General features: G+C 48.9%; 1 protein-coding gene across 1 annotated transcript in view; it reads left to right on the forward strand.

Annotated features, from left to right (window-relative positions):
- The window catches only part of COL4A2 (collagen type IV alpha 2 chain), a 146,855-nt gene that overhangs the window by 112,693 nt on the left and 10,945 nt on the right, over nt 1-23,217 (forward strand). The window contains exons 21-38 of the mRNA XM_029048046.1: nt 1,263-1,355; nt 2,426-2,583; nt 3,071-3,143; nt 3,235-3,341; nt 4,799-5,003; nt 5,425-5,481; nt 7,639-7,695; nt 10,117-10,224; nt 12,275-12,496; nt 14,123-14,284; nt 14,744-14,914; nt 16,080-16,223; nt 18,371-18,493; nt 19,344-19,525; nt 20,594-20,657; nt 20,744-20,818; nt 21,014-21,121; nt 22,445-22,552. Coding sequence (XP_028903879.1) covers nt 1,263-1,355; nt 2,426-2,583; nt 3,071-3,143; nt 3,235-3,341; nt 4,799-5,003; nt 5,425-5,481; nt 7,639-7,695; nt 10,117-10,224; nt 12,275-12,496; nt 14,123-14,284; nt 14,744-14,914; nt 16,080-16,223; nt 18,371-18,493; nt 19,344-19,525; nt 20,594-20,657; nt 20,744-20,818; nt 21,014-21,121; nt 22,445-22,552 — 2,217 coding nt within the window. The remainder of the gene's footprint in view (nt 1-1,262; nt 1,356-2,425; nt 2,584-3,070; nt 3,144-3,234; nt 3,342-4,798; nt 5,004-5,424; nt 5,482-7,638; nt 7,696-10,116; nt 10,225-12,274; nt 12,497-14,122; nt 14,285-14,743; nt 14,915-16,079; nt 16,224-18,370; nt 18,494-19,343; nt 19,526-20,593; nt 20,658-20,743; nt 20,819-21,013; nt 21,122-22,444; nt 22,553-23,217) is intronic.

Raw genomic sequence — 23,217 nt, forward strand, 5'->3', positions numbered from 1 at the left:
CATCTTTAAAAAATCACTGTTGGTTGCCCCCATGTTTAGAAAATAAGAAGTAGCATAACTGGGCCGATGAGTGTTCCAGTTCGCCTTTCAGTCAGTCAGTTTATTGAGCGCTTACTGCGTGCAGAAGACTGTGCTAAGAGCTAGGGGAAATTCACTCCAACAGAGTTGGCAGATGCGATCTCTGCCCACTACACTGTATTAGTGTTTGGAAAGCTCAAAAGACGCCTACCCTACCCGTGATAAATTTACCTCCTCCACCTCCCTGGCCGGGCACCAGATTGGACCTCTGGCTAGTTGGTAGAAAATGAACATTCAAAGGAATTTCTGCTTTAGGTTCCCGCAGTTCTTTTCAAGTACTTCAAGTAGTACTTTACAATCCAGCAGGTGACTTTTGGCAGAAACTCCTTAGGTAAACCACTGTAGGGTTTGCTTTTATGAAAGAGGGATGAATTTGCTTTCTCAGTTATTTTAAATGAGCTGGTGGGCTTCTTTTTATAGAGAGGTTGTTGAGGGTTATTGTTCACTTTGTTTCTAAAGTGTTGTTTTAATGTCCCAGTGGCATCTATCAACTGTTTCCCTGCTCGCACTGGAGCTTTCTGAGCTAAAGTACGGGGTCAAGAACGCTCTCGGGAATGTGGGGTTTTGGGGGGCCAAGGGAGGTGTTCAATGGTCCTGGTTTAGGGGAACAAGGTAGGATGTTGGTACCATGATCATATCAGAAATTTCATATTTGTATAAAGCCCACTCTGTTAGAAGGAAAATCTTCTCTTTTTAGAGGAATGAAAAGAACAGACCTCTAGCAGATCTTACCCAGGCTGAAAATATTTGGACTCAGCTTCTACCCCCAAAAGCCTAGCCTCTAAGGCTGTTCATATTTGTCTGCAGATCACATTTCGGAATAATGTTTTCTAGATCTGTGAGATCCATCTCCAATTTCACATCCTGGGAGATGCAGCAAAAATCCTCAGCTCTAGCTTTGGCTGCCTTATTCTAGTCAACGCTGTTGTTTTCCATACCTGTCATTTAGGTTAAACTCTGCCTCTCCCACTAGATTGCAAGCTCTTTGAAGGCAGGGATGGAGTCTACCACCTATATTATACTGTCCCAGGCGCTTAATACAGTGCTCTGCCCAGCATACGCCCTCAGCAAATACCGTTGATTAATTGATTGAGATGGAGTCCCCTTTTGCCTGTGGCTTCTGGCAGCATTGTGCCTGACCCTGAGTGAGGAGTGGGGAATCTCATGTGAGCTCTGTCTTTTAGACATCTTTCATGGAATCAAAGGATCAAAGGGTATGCCAGGCCCAGAAGGTTCACAAGGAGTCCCCGGACCAGGAGGACAAAAGGGGTTGAAAGGTAAGTTCTGATCAATGGGAAGGGGAGGGAGAGAGGAGAGTTGGGGAAAAGGGAGGGAGTTGGGGAGGGAGGGGAAGTTGGGGGAGGGGTGGGCGGGGAGCAGATGTGGGGAGGTCCTGGGGTGATAAAAGCATCCTGACCTGAGCAGCATGGCGTAGCAGATAGAGCAGAGTTGGACACTTTCTCCATCTCATGTCTCTACCTCAGTGCTTAGTGCAATGCCTGGCACATAGTAAGCACTTAATAAATACCATTAAAGAAAGAGCACAGAGATGGGATTAGACTGGGTTCTAATCCCCGCTCTGCCACTTGCATAATAAATAGTAGGAACAGAATGACATAAGGGATAGAGCACGGGCCTGGGAATCAGAAGGTCATGGGTTCTAATCCTGGCTCCGCCACTTGTCTGCTCTGTGACCTTGAGCAAGTCAGAAGGTCATGGGTTCTAATCCCAGCTCCGCCACTTGTCTGCTCTGTGACCTTGGGCAAGTCACTTCACTTCTCTGAACCTCAGTTACGTCATCTGTGAAATGGAGATTAGGACTGTGAGCCCAGGTGGGATAGGGACTGTGTCCAACCGATTGGCTTGTATTTAATCTCAGCGCTTAGAACAGTGCTTAACACACAAGCGCTTAATAAAAGTGTTATTATTTATTAATATCATTAATGACAATTATAATAATGAAGAGAGAAAATCTGACCTTGGTCAAAGCACTTAACTTCTCTCTTCCTCAGTTTCCTAATCTGTGAAATGGGAAGTAAGTTCCCCCCGCCCTTTCCAATTTGAGCCCCATGTCAGATCAGGACAGTGTCTGATCTGATGGCTATTTATCAGACACCCTAGTACCCAATGCAATGCTTGGCCCATAACTCATCCAGTCATTCAGTGATACCGATTAAGCGCCTACCGTGTGCAAAGCACTGTAATGAGCGCTTGGTAGAGTACAGTACAACAACAAACAGACACATTGCTCATCCACATGGCGCTTACCGTCTCGAGGGCTTCAGTAGTACTAGGGATGATTTTTCTGATCTGTACCTCCTCCTTCCTCCGCCCCTTTGCGCTATAGGAGAGCCCGGAGAATGCAAGTGCTTGGATGAAGACGGGGAAGGGTTACCTGGGTTTCAGGGGCCACCCGGAATTCCAGGAGACCAAGGGGAGCCCGGGAGAAAAGGGGACAGCGGAGATCCCGGCCAGTACGGCACTCCTGGTCAGCAGGGACTCAAGGTGAGAGACCTGCTTTCCACACGCTTTCAGAGAGCAGCTTCTAACTGGGAAGGTGGACTCTCCCAAGTGCTTAGAACAGTGCTCAGCCCACACTAAGCCTTCCCTAAGTCCTCCTCTCCTCTTCTCCCACTGCCTCCCGTGCCACTTTTACTTGCTCCTTCATTATCCTCCCTCCCATCCCCACAGTACATATGTATATATCTGCCATTTATTTATCTATTTATTTACATAAATGTCTGTCTCCCTTTCTAGACTGTGAGCTCATCATGGGCAGAGAATGTGTCTGTTGTTATTATTGTACTGTCTTAAGTGCTTAGTACAGTGCTTTGCATACGATAAGCGCTCGATAAATACGATCGAATGAGTCAACGAATGAATTTTGTTGCTGCTGCTGATTGGATGATGTCCATGATGTAACGTGGTGCCTACCCCCTGTTTAACCCTTCAATCGTTATGCCAAACGGAATTAAACTGTGTCTTTCCACAGGGGTCCCAGGGTAATGAAGGGGAGATAGGACTTAAAGGGGAGAAAGGAGATCTCCAAACAGTGACAACAAAAGGTAAAGCAACTTCTCATGTGGGCGTTGCGGGAATATAGCCCTCTTCCCCCTTAAGAAAAAGCACAACCTCACACTGAAAATCCCTTTTTAGGTGCCCCGGGTGACCAGGGCATTCCTGGCAACTCCGGGCCCAGGGGGGCCGATGGGCCACCAGGCCAAGACGGACGGGAAGGTGTACTGGGAATTCCAGGGCCACTTGTAAGTATCCACCACCTAAGTATCCGCTTAGGAAGCAGTTTAGAGCACGGGACCTGGAGGCCCCTTGCCCACTTTTCTCCTCCCATAAATCACCCATCCCTCAGTGCTGATGAGGCAGCAGAGGGTAGCGGTGGTGTGGTCGCCAGACCGACCGGGGACGGGGAAATGTGCTTCGACAAATAAACCTAGAAGGGCTAAAATCAGCGGCTTCGTAACCCATTTTTGGAACCCGTGACCCAGGTCAAGGCAAAAGCGCCTAAATGGGAAGTTTAGGAACGAGGCATCCGGGGGTGATGTAGTTTGGAATGAGAGAAAATTGAGTTTTCTTAAATGGATTTTGGAGCCAGAGTTTTTCCCAGGAGAAATATTGCGATTTCCCCTTTTACCTCACTGCCAGGGACAGGGAGGGAGCTAAATGTGTTTGATCCCATTTCTCCCCATTGCTGTGTGCTTTCTCTCTAGAGATCTCCACCGCCTTTCCCTCTAGCCTGTATGCTCATTGTGGGTGGGGAATGCGTAGTATACTCTCCCACACTTAGTAGAGGGCTCTGCACCCAGTAAGTGCTCAATCGATACCATTGACCGATGATCACTGAAGCGCCGTGTTCTCTCCAGCTTCCTTCCCATGATTCCAGGCTTTGAAAGTGCCCCTCATTCCCTGTTCTTTCTCCTGTGTCCAACCTATTTACCTTGTATCTACCCTACACTTAAAACAGTGCCTGATTCAGAGCACATGCTTAACAAATACCATTTAAAAAAAAAAAACAACTAACCACCAAAACCCTCTTGTTTTCAGATCCTCTTTTATAATGTATGCCTACATCCTATTGCATAAGCACTTCCTCACATATCCCTCTTTTCTTCTTCCTCCTCTTGACTTACTAGTTTATGATCTGTCTCTGTCTCCCCTAACCCCACCCCAACCCACTCCATTAGACCATAAACTCTTGGGATTGCATCCTCTTACTTTGTTGTGCTCCTCCCACATGCTTAGTACAGGGCTCTGTACACACTACATAATCTATAAATCTTACTGATTGATTGGCTGTCCTGTATCACTTCTAGCCTGGTGCACAGAACAGTATAATAATAATAATAATAACAATAAAAACAGTGGTATTTGTTAAGGACTTACTTTATACCAAGCACCATTCTAAGCACTGGGGCAGATACAAGATAGTCGGGTTGGATACAGGGACTCACAGTCTTAATCCCCATTTTATAGATGAGGGAATTGAGGCCTAGTGAAGTGACTTGCCCGAAGTCACACAGCAGACATGTGGCAGAGCCGAGAACAGTACCCGCATCCTCTGACTCCCCGGCCCGTGCTCTTTCTCGTGAGACCGTGTTTAGTTTGTATTTCCGAACGTAGAGGGGCAGGGTGCGGGGGTCAAAAGCATCCTGGGGCTACCGGTTACATGTGACGATACAAAAGGTAAATGTCCCCTTTGCCATAGGGTGCTGACGGAGTCAAAGGTCTATCCGGGGACACAGGCCTCCAGGGAGAGCTCGGGCCAAAGGGCTTCCCAGGAATTGTAGGTCCACCAGGATTTGGCTTTCCCGGCCCCAAAGGTGCTCGCGGTTCGCCCGGACACTCCGGATACTGGGGGAGTCCCGGCCACCCTGGGCCCCGAGGACCTCCGGGCCTACCAGGCCGAACAGGTACGGAAAAATCTCCTCCCTTCCTTCCTCAGAGGCTCCGGGCGCCTACTTAAAAACATTTGCATCCCTGCCTACTCCGCCCTTGCATAGCCAACAAGGCAGGCTGCATTAGAGCAGCCGTGAAATCCAAGTTTCCACACAGCCTGGGTGCATTGCTTGGCCTGAGATGACTAGCGGTTCCTCTCGGTCTGTCCGTCCGTCCGTCTGTAGCGTCCCTTGGCCAAGGCCCGAAGCCATCTCCTCTGGGAGTCCCGCCGTGAGTCCGCCCTCCCCCCGGCTTGGGAGAGCGTTTCCAGCACCGTAGACCTCCTGCATCCAATAATGCTGGATGACCAGCTGAGTGGGCAGAGAGGGAGACGGGACAGATAAGGCTTCCATCGCTAAACGTCTTCTGTTCTCCTTGCGTGTCTCTCCCTGACAGACTGTGAGGACGGAGTGAAGAAGCCCATCGGTGACGGGCAAGAGGGAATCTGGCCAGGTACGCTAAAGGAAACAGAATTAACCTAAAGCCGATTTCCGCCAGGTTAGAAGCAAGATAATTGGGTTGGCGGCGGTCCCTGCCCCATAGGAGACTCACAGACTAGGTAGTAGGGAGTGGGATTCAATCCCCGTTTCACAGATGAGGAAACTGAGGCCCTGAGAAGTGAAGCGACTTGCCCAAGGTCAGGCAGCAGACAGGCCGCAGAACTGGGATTAGAACCCAGGTGTCCCGACTCCCAGGCCTCAGGCTCTTTCCACCAGGCTTCGCTACTCTTCTCCCAGCACTTTCATTCATTCATTCAATAGTATTTATTGAGCGCTTACTATGTGTAGAGCACTGTACTAAGCGCTTGGAATGAACAAATCGGTAACAGATAGGGACAGTCCCTGCCCTTTGACGGGCTTATGGTCTAATCGGGGGAGATGGACAGACAAGAACAATAGCAATAAATAGAATCAAAGGGATGAACATCTCATTAAAACAATAGCAAATAAGTAGAATCAAGGCGATGTACAATTCATTAACAAAATAAATAGGGTAATGAAAATATATACAGTTGAGCAAGACGAGTACAGTGCTGAGGGAATGGGAAGGGAGAGGGGGAGGAGCAGAGGGAAATGGGAGGAAAAGAGGGTTTAACTTGCCAGATGTTCCCTAACAAGCCCTAACTCAAGCATTTAGTAGGCATTCCCTTGCCTCGGCGTCACATGAGCAGCATGGACGATTTCCAGTGTCCCCTGCTTATCCCAGCCAGGGTTGGCTTTAGTCTTTGAAGTCTTTCAGGGCTCCCCCGGCCTGGCTGCTGTGGGGTTAGAGCTGACACTTCTGTTCGGCCAGTCAGTCCGTCATCCGATAGCATCTCTTGAGCCCCTGCTGAATGCAGAGCACTGTCCTAGACGGATAGTGCACTGTAATTAGAATTGCCCTCTAAGAGCTGGCAATCTAGCTGGAGAGAGTGATACTAAAAGAATTTGCCAAAAGGACCTCCTCTCCCACTACAACCCAATCAATACTGAGTACTTAAACGGCTAGGTGATGAAAAGTGTCTGTCTCCCCCGATTGGGGGACGCTGTGGACAGGGAATGTCTACCAATTCCGTTATAGTGTACTCTCCCAAGCGCTCAGTATAGCGCTCTGCACATATCAAGTGCTCAATAAATACGACTGATTGATTGACCCCGAAAACCCACGGCTACTGCCGCAGTGCCCAGGAGGCATCTGGGATGGGGCTGGGTAGCGGGTCTCCTCTAGACCTGTGTTTGAGGAAGGAGGGTGGCAGAAAGCAGATGTCCAGGCCTCGGGGGCCCAGCTGACTAAGTTCTTTTGCAACCGGTCTGGCAGCCACCCCTCTCTTTGGCATGATTGCCCGCGGGCAGGGAGGGGAACACCGGGAGGTCAGACATTGCCAGTGCTTTCAAAGTCCGACTGCAAGCGCTTTGTGTGCAGATAGGGAGGGCATCCAGAGATAAGACAACTACATCATGATGATGATGTCTCTCCAGAGCTAAATAAATCCCCCCCCCCCGAGGCTAGGAAAGAGGCTCCCTTAAAAGCGTAATCTGTCCACCAGTGGTTTGCTCAGAAGAAAGGCATAAACAAAACACCTCTTTGGAAATCTAAATGCCTCTAGTACCCAGGCAGACAGACAGGATTCCAGTCAGCATCGCCCAGAGCAGCTAATTGCAGGGAGTTATTCGAAGTCGCAAAGGGGAAGCAGGAGAACGCTTTGAAATTATAAATTGTCTGTCTTTGTCTGTAGAAGACAGAGGGTGTCTGTTGTTCTGTTGTATTCTCCCAAGCCCTTAGTAGAGTGCTCTGCACTCAGTAAGTGCTCAGGAAAAACTCTCCCTGGTTTGGGATGACCTACTTATATTCAGTTGCTAAAAGCTATTCCCAAATATGAGAAAATGAAGCATTTGACTACATTTATTTGTTCTGCCTTTTGCGAGACTGGTGTTCTAATACCATTAGTAGAGGAAATTAAACTTTTTTTGGTCCATGAAATTCTCGCTAAATTAATTCCCTCAATTGTTCTAACTGTGGCACGAGCAATAGTGTTGCGTCGGGTTGGCTCTCGAAATACAAGAAACAGAAAAATCCAGGAGATTCCTTGTGGATTCCTTGTCCCCTAACCTGTTTTTCCTCTCTCTCCAGGTTGTGTAACACCTCCTAAAGGACCACCAGGACCACCGGGACCACCAGGACTTCAGGGTAATGTTTTGCAGCAAGTTTAGGAATATTTTCTTTCATTTTCTTCTGGCTTGGCACTAGCCAAATAGTTGAAACTCTGCTCCTACCCAGCAGTTTTACCAGGAACTACGCTGTTCTCACCACAGTCTTTTGCTTTCATTTAATAATTGTAATTTTTAAACGCTTACTAGGTACCAAACTGTAATTAGATCGGGGTGGATACAAGTTAATCGGCTTGGACATAGTCCCCATCCCACATGGGGCTTGCAATATAATGAAGGAGAGAGAATAAGTCTTGAATCCCCATTTTAGAAATGCGGAAATTGAAACCCAGGGGAGTTCAGTGACTTACTGAAGGTCACCCGGCAGACAGGTGGAGGGGCTGGGATTAAAACCCAGGTCTTCTGCCTTTCAGGCCTGAGCTCTTCCCTCTAGACTTAACTCGTTATGGGTGGGGATCACGTCTGCAGTGCTCAATAAATACCGTCAATTGACAGACTGATTTCCTCCAAGTTACACTGCTTCTGAGGTGTTTCCCTCAACTAGAATCCATCCTGGTGCTGCCTATGTTTTCTACCTTAAGATTCAAATCAAAAAGCTGGGGGGAAAGCGAGAAGCAGCGTGTGGTTAGAGCGCGGACCTGGGTTCTAATCCTAGCTCCGCCACTTGTCTGTTGTATGGCCTTGGGCAAGTCATTTCATTTCTCTGTGCCTCAGTTACCCCCTCTGTCAAATGGGGATTAAGACTGTGAGCCCCATGTGGGACAGGGGCTCTGTCCAACCTGATCTGCCCAGCGATGAATACAGTGTCTGGAACATAGTAAATGCTTAACAAATACATGGGAAAAAAAGTATCTCCCCCACAAGCTATTAACTTGAGTTTTGGAACAATACAGGTGTGTGAGAACACTTGTACTTTTGTCCGGAGTCACATGGTCACTTTGACAAGTGCCCAAGGTCTCATCCATCGGAAAGAAGCCTATACCCCACCTCCTAAGGGGTATTTCTCATTCCAGCCTTACACAAAGGGAGTCAGAGCGGGAGTCTTTCCTTTCTTTGAGGTTGGGCACTGGAGGAGACAGGCCATGAAAGACTATCTTCCCTTCTAGACTGTAAGCTCATTATGGGCAGGGAATGTATCTGTTACGTTATATTGTACTCCCCCAATCGCTTCGTACGGTGCCCTGCACGCAGTCAGCACTCGATAAATACGAATGACTGACTAGTATTTGTTAACTGCTTACTCTGTGCCAAACACTGTATTAAGCGCTGGGTAGGTACAATCTAATCAGGTTGGACGCGGTCCCTGTCCCACGTGGGGCTCACAGTCTAAATCATAGGGATTGACTGAGCGCTTGCTGAGGGCAGAGCAGGTACATAGTAAGTGCTTAACAATTGCCACAATTATGAGGCATCATTCTGCCCTTAAACCAGCACACTTCCACTGAGGAGACATTTTTGTAATGAGCTAAAGAAGTTGCAATGTGGAAGTGAGCCCTACAAGCCAGAGACCGGAAACTTGCCAGGGCTGTAGAAGGAATGTGGCTCACCATAAAATAAAACAAAGAACTTTCTTATATCCAGACAAAGAATTCGTTATGACTCTGTCCCGGTCCGCCCAGTTTATCAAACACTGGTGGAGATCCCAACGTGGTTAACAACATTTCTCCTTATAACACTTGATAAGAAAAAAGGATCTGAGGGACACTGGATCTTAAAAAAAAAATGGGGAAGAGACGGTATTAAGTTGCTAAATGTGACTGTGTTGAACAAATAACTTTAGAATATTTCCATATGGAAAAACACCCTGCTCCTTGTGAAAGAGAGGTGGTTGGCACTTTGTGGACCGTTGATAGGCGTGAGTTGCTTTGGCTAGCTTGTTCATGGCTTGTTGAAACCACAAGTGTGTGTGGACATCTTCCCTTGGGCAGGGCAGAGGCTTTGAATAGGATCGAAACTGTGAGCCTCAGGTGGGAAAGGGACCCTGTCCAACCTGATCACCTTATATCTACCCCGCTGTTTAGAACAGTGCCTGGCACATAGTAAGCGCTTAACAAATGCTATCAAAATAATAAATAAAATAAAAATGTCCTCATGCCAAGGCATATAACACTTGTGACATCACACGCTGTCCTTGCCTGACCTGCATGTGGGCTGTCAGAGGCCAACCTAGCGGAAGTCGAGATGATCTGTGTTTTTGTGTTAGTCTCCCAGATAGCCACAGCTTTCAGAATGTGTTTATGCTGAAAGTCCAAAAAACCCCCACTGAGATTTATGCTACCTGTTCCCAGTCTTCCTATATACATTTTCACATAGCATGAGCTTATTTAAATGGCTTGTACTGGCCTTCATTTAATTCCATTAACTTCCCTTGGTGGGCAGATAGGCTTTTAAAGTCTTCCCACGTGAATCTTATTTGTTGTGTTGTTTTGCCATCATCTAGGGTCCAAGGGCATTAAAGGCCACCCAGGAAAAACAGGCGCCGATGGCTACGTGGGCCTCAAAGGTCTCCCGGGAGAACCAGGTCGCGAAGGAATTCCAGGCCCACCAGGTAAAACTGAAAACTACCATTCTAGACCATAAGCTCGTTGTGGGCAGGGAATGTGTCTGTTATATTGTTATACTGTCACGGTGTGACCTTTTGATCATGTTTACGGCACAAAAATGAAAACAGGATTCGTTTGGATTGATTTACCATTTGAAACCAGATAATAGAATCCACCAGTTAAAGTCAAATTAAAGAGGCGATTGTGAGGGCACCAACTTCTTAAAACATTAAAATAAGATTCCCTCTGAATTACTAGGCTTCATCAGTCCTTAACATTTCCCCAAAGGAGGGAGATAAATGATCTCTTGCATCAGCTCGTTGTGGACAGAGAATGTGTCTATTTATTGTTGTATCTTACTCTCCCAAGTGCTTAGTACAGTTCTCTGCACACAGTAAGCACTCAATAAATACAACTTCATGATTGAACAAATCATGCAAGGGAAGCACATCGTTCAGACTGTGATATTGATGTTGGTTAATTCATGCCTCCCACTGTTGACCCGCTAAGCCAGCAGGCAGGCTACTGCTAACACACGATGCTCCAAAAGAAAGATTCCAAACACCCTATCCCTCATCTCCCGTCGTTGATTATGGGATGTGGGCAGACTGCCTCTGGTCCTCTCCCCCAAGAGGTGCTAAGTTTTCATTTTAAGAGCAAGGCTGGAAAAGAGGACTCAAATTTTCTGGATGATGATGAGGACTGGGAAGGAGACAGGCTTCCAAGATCTTACAGGACAGAAAGCTTCCATTTTGCATCTTTTCAGTCCCAATGGAAAACTCTCTGGCCTTTGTCAGAAACTTAGGATGTCCGCAGAAATCCACTGATGGCCTTCTCCCCATCACCCCATGGAGTGGGCACCTAAGGTTTTTCCAAATATGCCCATGCCCATATGTCCATATGCCCAGGCTCGACATTCAGTAACATCACACTACAAATACGGAGAGCGCATCTGTCCCATAATTGCAGAAACCCCTCATTTTACAGGCTTTAAAGCCATCAGAGTTAAAAATCATTAGCAGTCATGTCAAAACTTTTTTTTTCCTTCCCTCTTTGTATTAAAAATTATCACTTATTGAAAAATTCCATCGAAGTTCAAGTCTGGGGCGAAGTAACTCACTGTCAGGGCACAGGGATCAATAAGATACTCATTACAAGGACAGGGGAAATGACATGATGAGATCATTTGGCTCCTAGTTAGCAATTAATTGCCTAACTGCCAGAACACATGATGCTCACATTCACTCCCTGTGAATGTCCAATTGGTTGATGTGAATACCACATAGAGAAACAACAATTAATTGCAGAGTCTTTCCAAAATGACGGACTCAGAGATTTCTTTCCACAGAGAAGACTGAGGCCAAACTCTGACTTGCTCAAATTTGGGAAGCTGCTTTCAATCGGCTTAATTTGCTTTGAGTGATTGCATAGACCTTTCTTCAGGATTTGCATCTGGGAAGAGCCACAGAAAAATAATAATAATAAATTCACGTGGCTTTAAAAACGTAGAAATCTGGAGCCATTTTCAGAATGAAGGAATGGTGCCTTAAGATTGTGAGCCCGTTGTGGGCAGGGAATGTGTCTGTTTATGGTTGTATTGTACTCTCCCAACCGGTTAGTGCAGTGCTTTGCACACAAGTAGGCGCTCAATAAATATGATTGAATGAACGATGCAGATGGTGACAACAGTCTGGGGCTCTGACACTGAAAGGAGGAAGTTGGTACTTGGGAGGGGGAATTGTAGAGAGTTGCCAAGAAGAGCCGGACATAGCAGGGTGGGAGAAAGGTCAGCCAGTTGACCCACCCCCCGAAATAGTAATCATGGCACTTGTTGAGCGCTTACCACATGCCAAGCACTGGACTAAGGGCTGGCCACTGTACTAAGCACTGGACACTGCAGGTAAAAAGCCAGAGGCTGTCAGAGGGAAAGGTGCACTCAGATTTCTTAGAACCCATCCAACCTAGGTCTCTTCCGTTCCAAGTCGGTATAGTCTGCATCCAGGTATTCATTCCGGAGAGTGTCAGAACCATAGCTCACTCTGTTGTTTTTTTTAGGATTTATCGGGCCCAGAGGACAGAAAGGAGCACCCGGTTTTCCTGGACCCAAGGGAAGTCCAGGGGCTAAAGGCAGCCCAGGCCACCCCGGCCTAGCTGGAGAGAAAGGACGTCCAGGAGAAGTGCTTTCGGCCCAGCCTGGCCTCCCTGGAGATTCCGGCCTACCTGGGATTCCCGGGCTCAAAGGTCAACCAGGAAGTATAGGGCCTCCGGGATTCCGAGGTGAGCATCCTTTTCTGTACTTCGATGATTAATGGTACTTGATAAACGCTTACTACAAGCCAAGCACTGTTCTAAACTCTGGGGTAGGTACAGCGTAATCAGGTTGTCCCATGTGAGGCTCACACTTTTAATCCCCATTTTACAGATGAGGTAACGGAGGGACTGAGAAGTTAAGTGACTTGCCCAAGGTCACACAGCAGACAAGTGGCGGAGCAGGGATTAGAACCCATGTCCTCTGACTCCCAAGCCCGTGCCATGCTGTCGAAAGTAGTCCTTTAGGGCAGTCCAGATCTGCCGGTGTGTAAGATTTTTCAGGGGTGTTTTTCATGGGGTAGAAGGGGTTTCACAAAGGAATTGATTATCTTTGAAGACACTTCCTTTCTCGGGGGGAGGAAAAAGAACTTTAATGCATGAGGTTTCAAAGTAGTGATGACATGAGGACAGTTGGCGTTTAAGCCAAAGAATCCTCTCCTGCTTCTTCTTCATATGCCCCTGGCTGACCTAACCAGCTAGTGGAAAACCCCCCTTTCTTCTTCCTTCCCTCTAAAGAAAGCAACTCTGCCTCAATTCACATCAAAAGCCAATTGTGTATAGGGACTTTTTATGTAAATTTGCCCCTCTGTTGGTCCTTAGTACTTGTTACCCTTTGCTGATAAAGAGAGGTGTCTGCCCTATGGTCCTTGACTTTGCCTTTCGGCAAAAGTCATTAAATAATCCTGGTGGATTTTACGTACCAAGCTTTGTAAGGAACTTGAGAAGGTCGAACAAAGTGTCTGTTCTACATGGGGCTTGCAGCCTGAGAGGGAGGGAGATAAGATCTTTCACCCCCGCTTCACAGATGAGGAAACTGAGGCACAGAGAAGTTCAGTGTCTTGCCCAAGGCCCTCAGAATTAGAAAGAGTCCTTTCCATTAGGCCGTTGGAGAGAGGGGTGGATGACGGGGGGCAGGGTGTTGCCAAAAGGGGGGGGTGTGCAGTAAATTGTGACGTTTCCTGAAGTCTGTTTAGAATGCTTCTCCTACCCTTGTTAATCTCTCCACTGGAAGTTCGTGTGGGCGAATGGCCAGGGCCCAGAACAGGGAAGATAGACATGAGAGCTGAGTTTGAATTTCGTCTCAAGCAGGGAAGCAGCAAGGCCTAGTGGACAGAACACAGCCCCTGAGGGGAACTGCACTCTAATCCCAGCTCTGCCACTTGCCTCCTGGGCCATCTTGGGCAAGTTCTCTGAGCCTTAGTTGCCTCCCCTGTTTAATGGGGATTAAATGCCTGTTCTTCCTCCCGCTTCAACTGAGCCCCACCCAGTTATCTTGTGTCTACCCCAGCACTTAATACCGTGTTTGGCCCACAGTAAGCTCCAAACAGATAGCACCATTATTATTATTATTGTCATCTCGGCCGTCGACTCCTTTGGCAAAACTGCTTCGCCATTCAGTACTTCGTACCGGTAAAACAGAAATGAATGTAACGGGCAATGCCCGCTTCAGAGGGGATCTGGCGATGGGTACGATAACACTGGGATAGCGTTCTGAACTTCCTGGAGGGAGGGATACGCGTCAGGGCTGTGAAGCCATGATGTTATTCCTGCAACCGTGGTCGTGAAAGCATCGTGCCCCATGTCGCCCTACAGGTGGCCAGGGGATGCCTGGGATGCCAGGTCTGAAGGGTCGGCTGGGATTCCCAGGCCCTTCCGGTCAGCGCGGCCCCCCTGGGCTCACAGGAACGCACGGCTTCCCGGGGTTTCCAGGCCACCCAGGACCTCCCGGCCTGCCAGGACTTCTGGGATTCAAAGGTGAGGACCCCTCCCCAAGCCCCTCTCTCCCCAGGTTGTGCCCCCACCCCATCTTGCTCTCCAGACGTTTTATCAGACATTTTAAATTGTGGGGAGAGTTTCCTCCTGGTTGAATTCCGTTCCAATTGAGAGGGTGCCCTATGTCACCGGGGTGGTATTTTGCAGTTCCAGCATCCAGTATGTATTCAGCAACCCAGTGTCCCCACCGGGGCAAGACGTAAACTGAGGTTAAGAGCCCCGGGTCCAATCTCGCAGTGAACCCAAGGCGGGCATCGTGGGCAGGAACTGTGTCTGTAGATTGTACTCTCCCAAGCGCTTGGGAGAGTACCTAGAGCAATATGAGAGACACATTCCCTGATCATAGTGAGCTTATAGTCTAGAGGGGAAGATGGATGTGGGTGTGGCTGCATGTGTTGGGGGAGGCGGGATCTATTTAATCATTATCTCGTGATTCTGCAGGTCACCCTGGAGACATAGGTGACAGAGGTGACCCCGGCTTCCCCGGCCCCATAGGCATGAAAGGTCTGGCTGGTGATCCAGGTGAAAACGGCTTTGTAGGGATGAGAGGGGCGCAGGGCTCTCCTGGTTTCCAAGGGATGGACGGAATGCCAGGAAACCCAGGATCCAAAGGTAAGTTGGGAACCAGCGGTGGCTGCGGGCCCCTGAGGGGACATAGGTCGCTTCCCGCCAAGGGGCGATCCTAACCAGGATCCCAAGATCCTCTCACGATCCTCTATCCTGCCGAGCCAAGGACTGAGTTTTAGCAACGAGGCCCTGGGGCTAAATTTCACCCGAGGAAGGACGTCCGGTCTTCTGCGGAGCACCATGCTAAGCATTTGGGAGAGTACAATAGAACCAAATTGGAAGCTACGTTCCCTGCCCTCTGCACATCTAAACTCTTGATTTAAATATCTAATAAGTCAATACCAATTTGCATTACATCAGTAGTGGAGTTGGGATATTTTGCTCCACTCTACAACATCTGAGCAAAAGATCCACTTTTTTCCCCTAACAGCCTCTTAGGTCCCATCCCACCCAGTTGGCCAAGTTTTCCCAAGTGTTCTTCCAAGTGGGAGAAAACAGTGGGTTTTGACTTGTTCTGTGCCACCACTGCCCATGTTCTTTCAGTCTTTCAGAAGGTGAAAGTCAACCCCTTTCTATAGGGAGCTCGTGTCCTTACTTTACAGGTTCAGAACTCGGTGATTTATTTTAACCCCAGATTGCTACGTGGCAATAAACAAGTAGAGCTAAGGGCAGAATGGAAATGTCACAGAAATTGTGTCACGAATGGGTCTGGAGCTTCTTTAGGTTATTTATATGATCACAACATCATTTATTGTTAGTGCTTGCAAAATCCTGAGATGAGAGCCTCTTTCTTCATATAATGAAAATGTGCCTGCTATATCGTTGTATTGTCCTTTCCCAAGCGCTTAATACAGTGCTGTCTACCCAGTAAGCACTCAGTAAATTGGAGTGACTGGAAAAACACAGAATTGTTTTAAGAGATGCCTTCTGCTTTTGGACGGGCAAGTAAGAGGTTACTAGATTCTGCCCTTGATTTGTTCTCCATCCTGACCCTCGTTTAATGTCCTTTCCCTATATCTTTAGAGGCAGAAGCTTAAAAAGGAGGGCTTTGAGGAGGGTATGAAGTAAAAATGAAGCCGTATGGACACAGCTCTCCCCGTGAAGTTGTTCTACCCGTAGGGGATGGCTCTGGCGTTTTATGGGTAGACTGGTTTGCTGCTATCATTTCTAATTGGATAACCTGTCCCTTTGGCTCTCTTCCTTTTCTAAGGCCCCAAAGGCTCCCCTGGCATGGATGGCTTCAAAGGCATGGCTGGTCTCAAAGGAAGGTTAGGGATGCCAGGATATAAAGGAGTAACCGGAAATCTGGGACTGCCCGGTCTGAAAGGTTTGGCGGGGGACCGAGGCTTTAAAGGTATGGCATTTTCTTCTCATGGAGTTTGGGGTGGTGTGTTTTCCACTTACATATGTGGTGCAGGGCACAGGGGAATTACTCCCAAGAGACTGAGGATCTCAGGAGTTGAGAAGCAGCGTGGGCTAGTGGAAAGGGTCCGGGTGGTAGAGGACCTGGGATCTAATCCCGGCTCTGCCCCTCGCTTGCTGTGTGACCTTGGGCAAGTCCCTTCACTTTGAGCCTCAGTTTCCTCATCTGTAAAATGGAGATTAAGATTGTGAGCCCTCTATGGGACAGGGACTGTGTCCCACCTGATAATCTTGTTTCTACCCCAGTGCTTAGAGCAGTGCCTGATATCCATTAAGCACTTAACAAATACCACTTTAAAAAAAACACCAAAATCTGGTCCCCAAGAGGTGTACAGAAGGAGAAGGTCATGGGTTCTGATTCCAGCTCTGCCACTTGTCTGCTGAGTGACCTTGGGCAAGTCACTTAACTTCTGTGGATTTCAGTTTCCTCATCTGTAAAATGAGGATTAAGAGTGTGAGCCCCATGTGGGACAGGCATTGTGTCTAACCTGTCTATTTTGTAATATGATGAGGATGGTATTTGTTAACAGTGTGTCAAGCACTGTTCTAAGCGCTGGGGTAGATACAAGTTAATCAGGTTGGACACAGTCCCTGTTCCACAACTGGGGCTCACAGTCTTAATCCCCATTTTACAGATGAGGGAACTGAGGCGCAGAGAAGTGAAGTGACTTGCCCATGGTTTGAGAAGCAGTGTGGCTCAGTGGAAAGAGGATGGGCTTAGGAGTCAGAGGTCACGGGTTTTAATCCCGGCTCCTCCACCTGTCAGCTGTGTGACTTTGGGCGAGTCACTTAACTTCTCGGTGCCTCAGTTACCGCCTCTGCAAAATGAGGACTAAGACCGTGAGCCTCACGTGGGACAACCTCATTACCCCGTATCTACCTTAGCGCTTAGTGCTCGGCACATAGTGAACGCTTAACAAATACCAACATTATTATTATTATTGCAAGTGGCGGAACCAGGATTGGAACCCTGGTCCTTCTGACTCCCAGGCCCGGGCTTTATCCATAGGCCACACTGCTTTTCTGTCTTCCTCAGTGCTTAGACCAGTGCCTGGCACATGGTAAGTGCTTAACAAATACCGTAATTATTATTAGCTCCTATAGTCAATCAAAAAGTGGTATTTATTGAGCACCTCCTGTGCACAGACCACTGTACTAAGTGCTTGGGATGGAGCTCAAGTTGTCACAGTCCCGGTGGAAAGAGATTTAGCAGTCAGGAGGAAGACTGCTCCTTCCGGCTGTTCATAGTGGCTTCTGATAATGTGAACCCCTGAGAGACAGTGAAATGGGTTGTGATAGCAGTGGCATTTCGTAAACGCCCACTGTGTGCAAAGCACTGTACTAGGTGCTGGGGAAAAATACCCAAGTGAGATTGAGATTACGGCGACTGACCCTCCCTCCAGGAGCTCACAGTCGAAGAATAAGATGGGGAAGGGTTTGGCGACAGACAAGGTAGGAAAGTTGAAAGAAAAGAAATACGAAGCAACACGAAAGACAGAGCTGAGGGGCCAGTAAGTCCGGTGATGGAGGGGCCTCGGGGCACTGCCCCCCTCTGCCGGATCATCCACCGCCCCATCACAACCCAAGCTTCCCAACGTTGTGGAGTTTGTGGAAACCTCAGCTGCCGCTGCTTAAATCCCCCACGGCCCCTCGGGCACCAGGCATGTTGGGAATGAGGCCTGGGTGGCAAGGAAGGAGGTTGGCAGGGATCCCCGGTGAGAAGCAGTGTGGCCTAGTGGCTAGAGCCCGGGCTTGGGAGTCAGAAGGCCCTGGGTTCTAATTCCAGCACCCCCACATGTCTGCTGTGTGACCTTACCTCTCCGGGCCTCAGTTCCCTCATCTGTCAAATGGGGATTAGGAATGTGAGCCCCATGTGGGACAGGGACCGTGTCCAACCTGATTAACTTGAATCTACCCCAGTGCTTAGAACAGTGGCTGGCACATTGTAAGTACGTAACAAGTACTGTTGGTATTATTATCATTATTATTGTTATTGGTTCAGTGGTCCGGAAGGTCACGTGGTAAGTTGGGCGCTTCGTTTGGAGGCATCGGAAGTGACCGTTTTCTGTTGGTTTCCAGGCAGCCGCGGAGATCCAGGCCCCCCGGGAGAACCTCCCAAACTCATACCGGGAATGAAGCACTTTAAAGGAGAGAAAGGAGATGAAGGACCGACTGGTTTGAAAGGATTTCTGGGCTTAAAAGGTAGGAAACTGTCCAGGAAGCATCAGCCTCATGGGCGGCTCCTCCTCCTTCTCCTCCTCCTCCCCTTCCTCTTCCTTGTCCTTCTCCCACTCCTCCAAGGGGCCAGAAAGCAGGGGCAGCCAATCTACAGGCTTCGGTCTACCTGCCCACCATAAACCCTTGATTCTTCACCAACCTAAAGAAAAAGAGGGGGAAAAGCTGCAGCCGATTCGGACCCTGCCTCTCTGTTTCATTTATTCATTCAGTGGTATTTATTGAGCACTTACTATGTGCAGAGCACTGAACTACACCCCTCTAGGCTGTAAGTTCATTGTGGGCAGGGGCTGTGTCTGCTTATTGTTGGATTGTACTCTCCCAAGCGCTTAGTACAGTGCTCTACACACAGTAAGCGCTCAATAAATACAACTGAATGAATTTAAAAATGAATGAATGAACTCTCACAGGGCCCGGGAGTTGGAAAGACCTGAGTTCTAACCCCAGCTCCACCACTTGTCTGCTGTGTGACGTTGGGCTTCTCCGGGCCTCAGTTCCCTCATCTGTAAAATGGGGATTAACAGTGTGAGCCCCATTGTGGGACAGGGACTGTGTCCAACCTGATTAGCTTGCTTCTACCCCAATGCTTAGACCAGTGCTTGACATATAGTAAGCACTTAATTACCACAATTATTATTATGTGTTTACCATGTGCAGAGGACTACACTAAGTTCTTGGGAGAATACAATATAGCAGACACATTCCCTGCCTACAGCGAGCTCACAGTCTAGAGAGGGAGACCAGTCTGCCGTCAAGAAAGGTGTGGAGAGGGTCACCCTTCCCCAGAGTTTGACGTTTCCTGGATCTTTTTTCCCAGGTGGCCAGGGAATGCCGGGAGTCCCCGGAGCGTCTGGTGTGCCGGGGTTACCCGGGCAACCCAGCCAGGTCAAAGGGGATAAAGGAGAAACTGGGGTTCGCGGACATCCCGGAGAGCAGGGATACCCCGGAGCTGCCGGGATTCCTGGAATCAGAGGCTTCCCAGGATTCCCTGGAATTAGGGTAAGTCAGAAGCCTAAGGGGTCCAGATACTCACTCGCTCATATTTATGCTGAGTCCAGAACACTGTCCTGGCCACTGGGGAAAAATAAAGTGGAGGAAAAACTAGGAACGTCCCGGGCCTTTGTGGTTGGCGAGCATTAGAGTTTCTGGGTGTTTTATGTCCAGTTTCGGGGCCTTCCCAGGTCACCTCCTTTCCCTCTCCTCCTCTTCTTGAATGACAAAGACCAGGCCATCTTCTCGAAGCACACCCACCTACACACACTTAACAGATACACCCATCCTCATAGGGGCAACCTGCAAGAACGATGCCTTCCCGCTGTAGGGGAGTAGGAGAGGAACGAGGAGAAGTAAGGGGGCAGGGAGACGGCTGCATTTCTTAAAGTCCGGGGGAGGAATCTCTGGTCGTCACGGAGAGGAAAGGGCAGCCATCGGCGGTTTTTGAGGAGTGAGGAGATGTGGGCAGGATGAGGTTTTAGGAAAATGAGCTGGGCGGCAGAGTGAAGTGTGGAGAGAGGAAAAGGAAGCCTATACGGTTAGGGGCTTTTTCCAGAGAGAGGGAGCGGTCCACGGCGTTGGAGCCAGCAGAGAAATGAGGAAGAATTAGGATGCAAGTGGTCTGTTAGATTTGGCAAGAAGAAGGTCGATGGTCACCGAGGAGAGAGGGGTCCCAGTGGAGGGAATAGGGTAGAGAAGGGATTGAAGAAGGTCAAGGAAGGAGTTGGAGGAGACGAAACAGAGGCAGGGGGTGTTTATTACCCGCTTGCAGAGTTGGGACTGGATGTGAGGGAGGCTGGATAGCTGGATGGGTAGTAGCGTGGCCTGGTGGAAAGAGCATGGGCCTGGGGGTCCGAGGACCTGGGTTCTAATCCCGGTTCCACCCCTTGTCTGCTGGTTGGTCAAGTCGGGCAAGTCCCTTCACATCTCCGTGCTTCAGTTTCCTCATCTGTAAAATGGGGGATTAAATCCTACTCCAGACGCGGGGTTTCCTTAGTATTTTGGGATTGCAGATAGGCTGGTGGCATTTTCACTGCGATTCCCTGCCAATGACTCGGTTTCCTCCCCATCCAGGGTGACAAAGGCAACATCGGCATCAAGGGCTTTGAGGGTGAGAGTGGCTCTGTGGGAGACTTGGGTGAGTTTCCTCCCTAATGCCGTTTGAAAGAGAGAAGTTACCGTGAGCCTTGCGGGCCCATCCTCATTCATTTTTCTGTGTGACAGGTGACAAGGGGGACACTATAAACTTGCCGGGAAGCCGTGGAGTAAAGGGAGCACCCGGTCTAGCTGGAGTATCAGGTATTTTTTTTGGTGATTATTTATCTTTAGCAGTATGTAAGCAGCGTTAATACTTATAGAGCGAAAGCTCCTTGTGTGTGGCCTGAGGTACGGTTGGCTAGAACCTTCCACCTGATGTTTGTTTTCTAAACCTGAGATTGAGAGCTGGGAGCCTGCTTTTAACAGCCTGGTTTATTTTATTTCATTTTTTTGCAGGGGTAAAGGGATATGTAGGACAGAAAGGCCACGAGGGAGACTCTGGTCTCCAGGGAATAAGTGGCATGAAGGGAACCCAAGGCCCACCTGGTATAAGAGGACAAAGCGGTAAGTCACAGATGGTCTCCAAAGCCCCGAAAGCAGAGCGTTCAGTAGCGCTTTCCCCCGACCAAGCCCCTCCATGGTAGTGGAGTCCCACTGCCTCACCCCCAAAGCCCAGCAAGTCGGTCAGTCCTATTTATTGAGCGCTTACTGTGTACAGAGCATTGTACTAAGCGCTTGAGAGAGTACAGTAGAACAATATAATGGACACGGTCCCCATTCACAACAAGCTTAGAGTCTAGAACAGGAGACAGACATTAATATAAATAAACAAAATTACAGATATGGGCACAAGGGCTGTGGGGCTGGGATGGGGGATGAGTAAAGGGAGCAAGTCAAGGCGGCGCAGAAGGGAGTGGGAGAAGAGGAAAGGAGGGCTAAGTCAGGGAAGGCCTCTTGGAGGAGGTAGGCCTTCGATAAGGCTTTGAGGCGGGGGAGAGTGATGGTCTGTCAGAGAAGAAAGATCACATCATGGCAGGAGGAGGGCAGGAGAGCTCCCTGGGGTTTCCTTTAAAGGACATCTAATCCCAGTCTTATTTATCCCTCTCACCCCCTGAATAAGTAGAGAAGCAGCGTGGCCTAGTGGCTAGAGCACGGGCCTGGGCCTGAGGGTCCTGAGTTCTAGTCCCTGCTCTGCCACTTGTCAGCTGTGTGATCTTGTGCAAGTCATTTTACTCTCTGGGCCTCAGTTACCTCCTCTGTAAAATGGGGATTAAGACCGTGAGCCCCATGGGGAATAGGGGCTGTGCCCAACCTGATTACCTTGTGTTTATCTGCCTCAGCGCTTAGAACAGTGCCTGACACATAGTAAGAGCCTAACAAATACCATCATTATTGTTACTTTTATCAGGTCAGGACAGTGGCAGGGGTGGAGGGGAAGATGGGAGGCAGTTAGTTCCAGGGTCCCACCCCTACCTCCCTTTGCCTGCCCCCCTCCATCGTAGAGCCCAGATGTGGAAGTCAGAAGGTCATGGCTTCTAATCTCGGCTTCTCCCCTTGTCTCCTGCGTGGGCCTTGGGCAAGTCACTTCCCTATTCTGGGCCTCAGCCCCCCTAGTGTAAAATGGGGATTGAGATAGTGAGCCCTTTGTGGGACAGGGACTGTGTCCAACCCGATTTGCTTGTGTCCACCCCAGCATTTAGTACAGTGCCTGGCACACAGTAAGCACTTAGCAAATACCACAATTGTTAAGAGAGGCAGCTCCATTCGGCGTGAGCCACCATCTCCGAACAGCAGCACACCACCTGGTTGAGGGATGAGGGCTGCGATTCCCCACCTCCGCCCTGTCTCCGCTGGGCATTCGGGACAAATGCTGTCTTTATCCCCTAGGCTCCCCAGGGATGGCAGGTTCCCCAGGCCACCACGGAGATCCCGGGAGGAATGGATTCCAGGGTGAAAAAGGCGACACCGGAAGACCCGGACTACCAGGCTTTTCAGGTTAAGACTCCTTCCCTTGCCGCACTTGCCCACAGAGCAGTACGGAATGCCAGGCCAATACAGCTCCGGCCAGGATCGCTCCTCTAAAAGCTGCCCTTCCGGGCGGAAGGCAATCAGAAAAGTAGTCGATTTTCTCACCGGAAACACAGGGCAAAGATGACAGCATTCAACGCGGTAGTTTTGCCTTTCGTAGAAGAATAAGGGGAAAAAATAGGCTATGAGGGCATCATTAAAGGGACCAGTCAGGAGACCTGATCTTAAACTCCAATCTGCCACCCAAAGTCTCTTGTGGCTTCTGGTTGTTTGGCAAACCCATGCCCTCTCTAGATTGCCTTTCCTATTTGGGATTGAATCCCTTGCTTGTCAGCTAGCAGAGACCAGGGTTAGGTTTCACGTCTCGACCTCGGGGTTGAGATCATTTTCCTTCCCAGCGGGGACTTAAGTTCCAGTGTTTTGCCAATGTCACTCTGGGTGATGCCCTTCTGGCAATACCCTACCTGGGAAATATTTACCAACGTCAATCCAGAGGGACTGGAAATGGTGTGAAGTTGGTCCTGTTTTCCAAGTCCAGCTATAGCAAACCAAGCCTGAAATATTCTAAGCAGGGGGGATGTCTTCTTTGAAATTTTATACCGTGCAACAGGAAGAAGAGGCGACAGGCCCAT

This window comes from Ornithorhynchus anatinus, chromosome 20, assembly GCF_004115215.2.
Source record: "Ornithorhynchus anatinus isolate Pmale09 chromosome 20, mOrnAna1.pri.v4, whole genome shotgun sequence".
NCBI classification, from domain to species: domain Eukaryota; kingdom Metazoa; phylum Chordata; class Mammalia; order Monotremata; family Ornithorhynchidae; genus Ornithorhynchus; species Ornithorhynchus anatinus.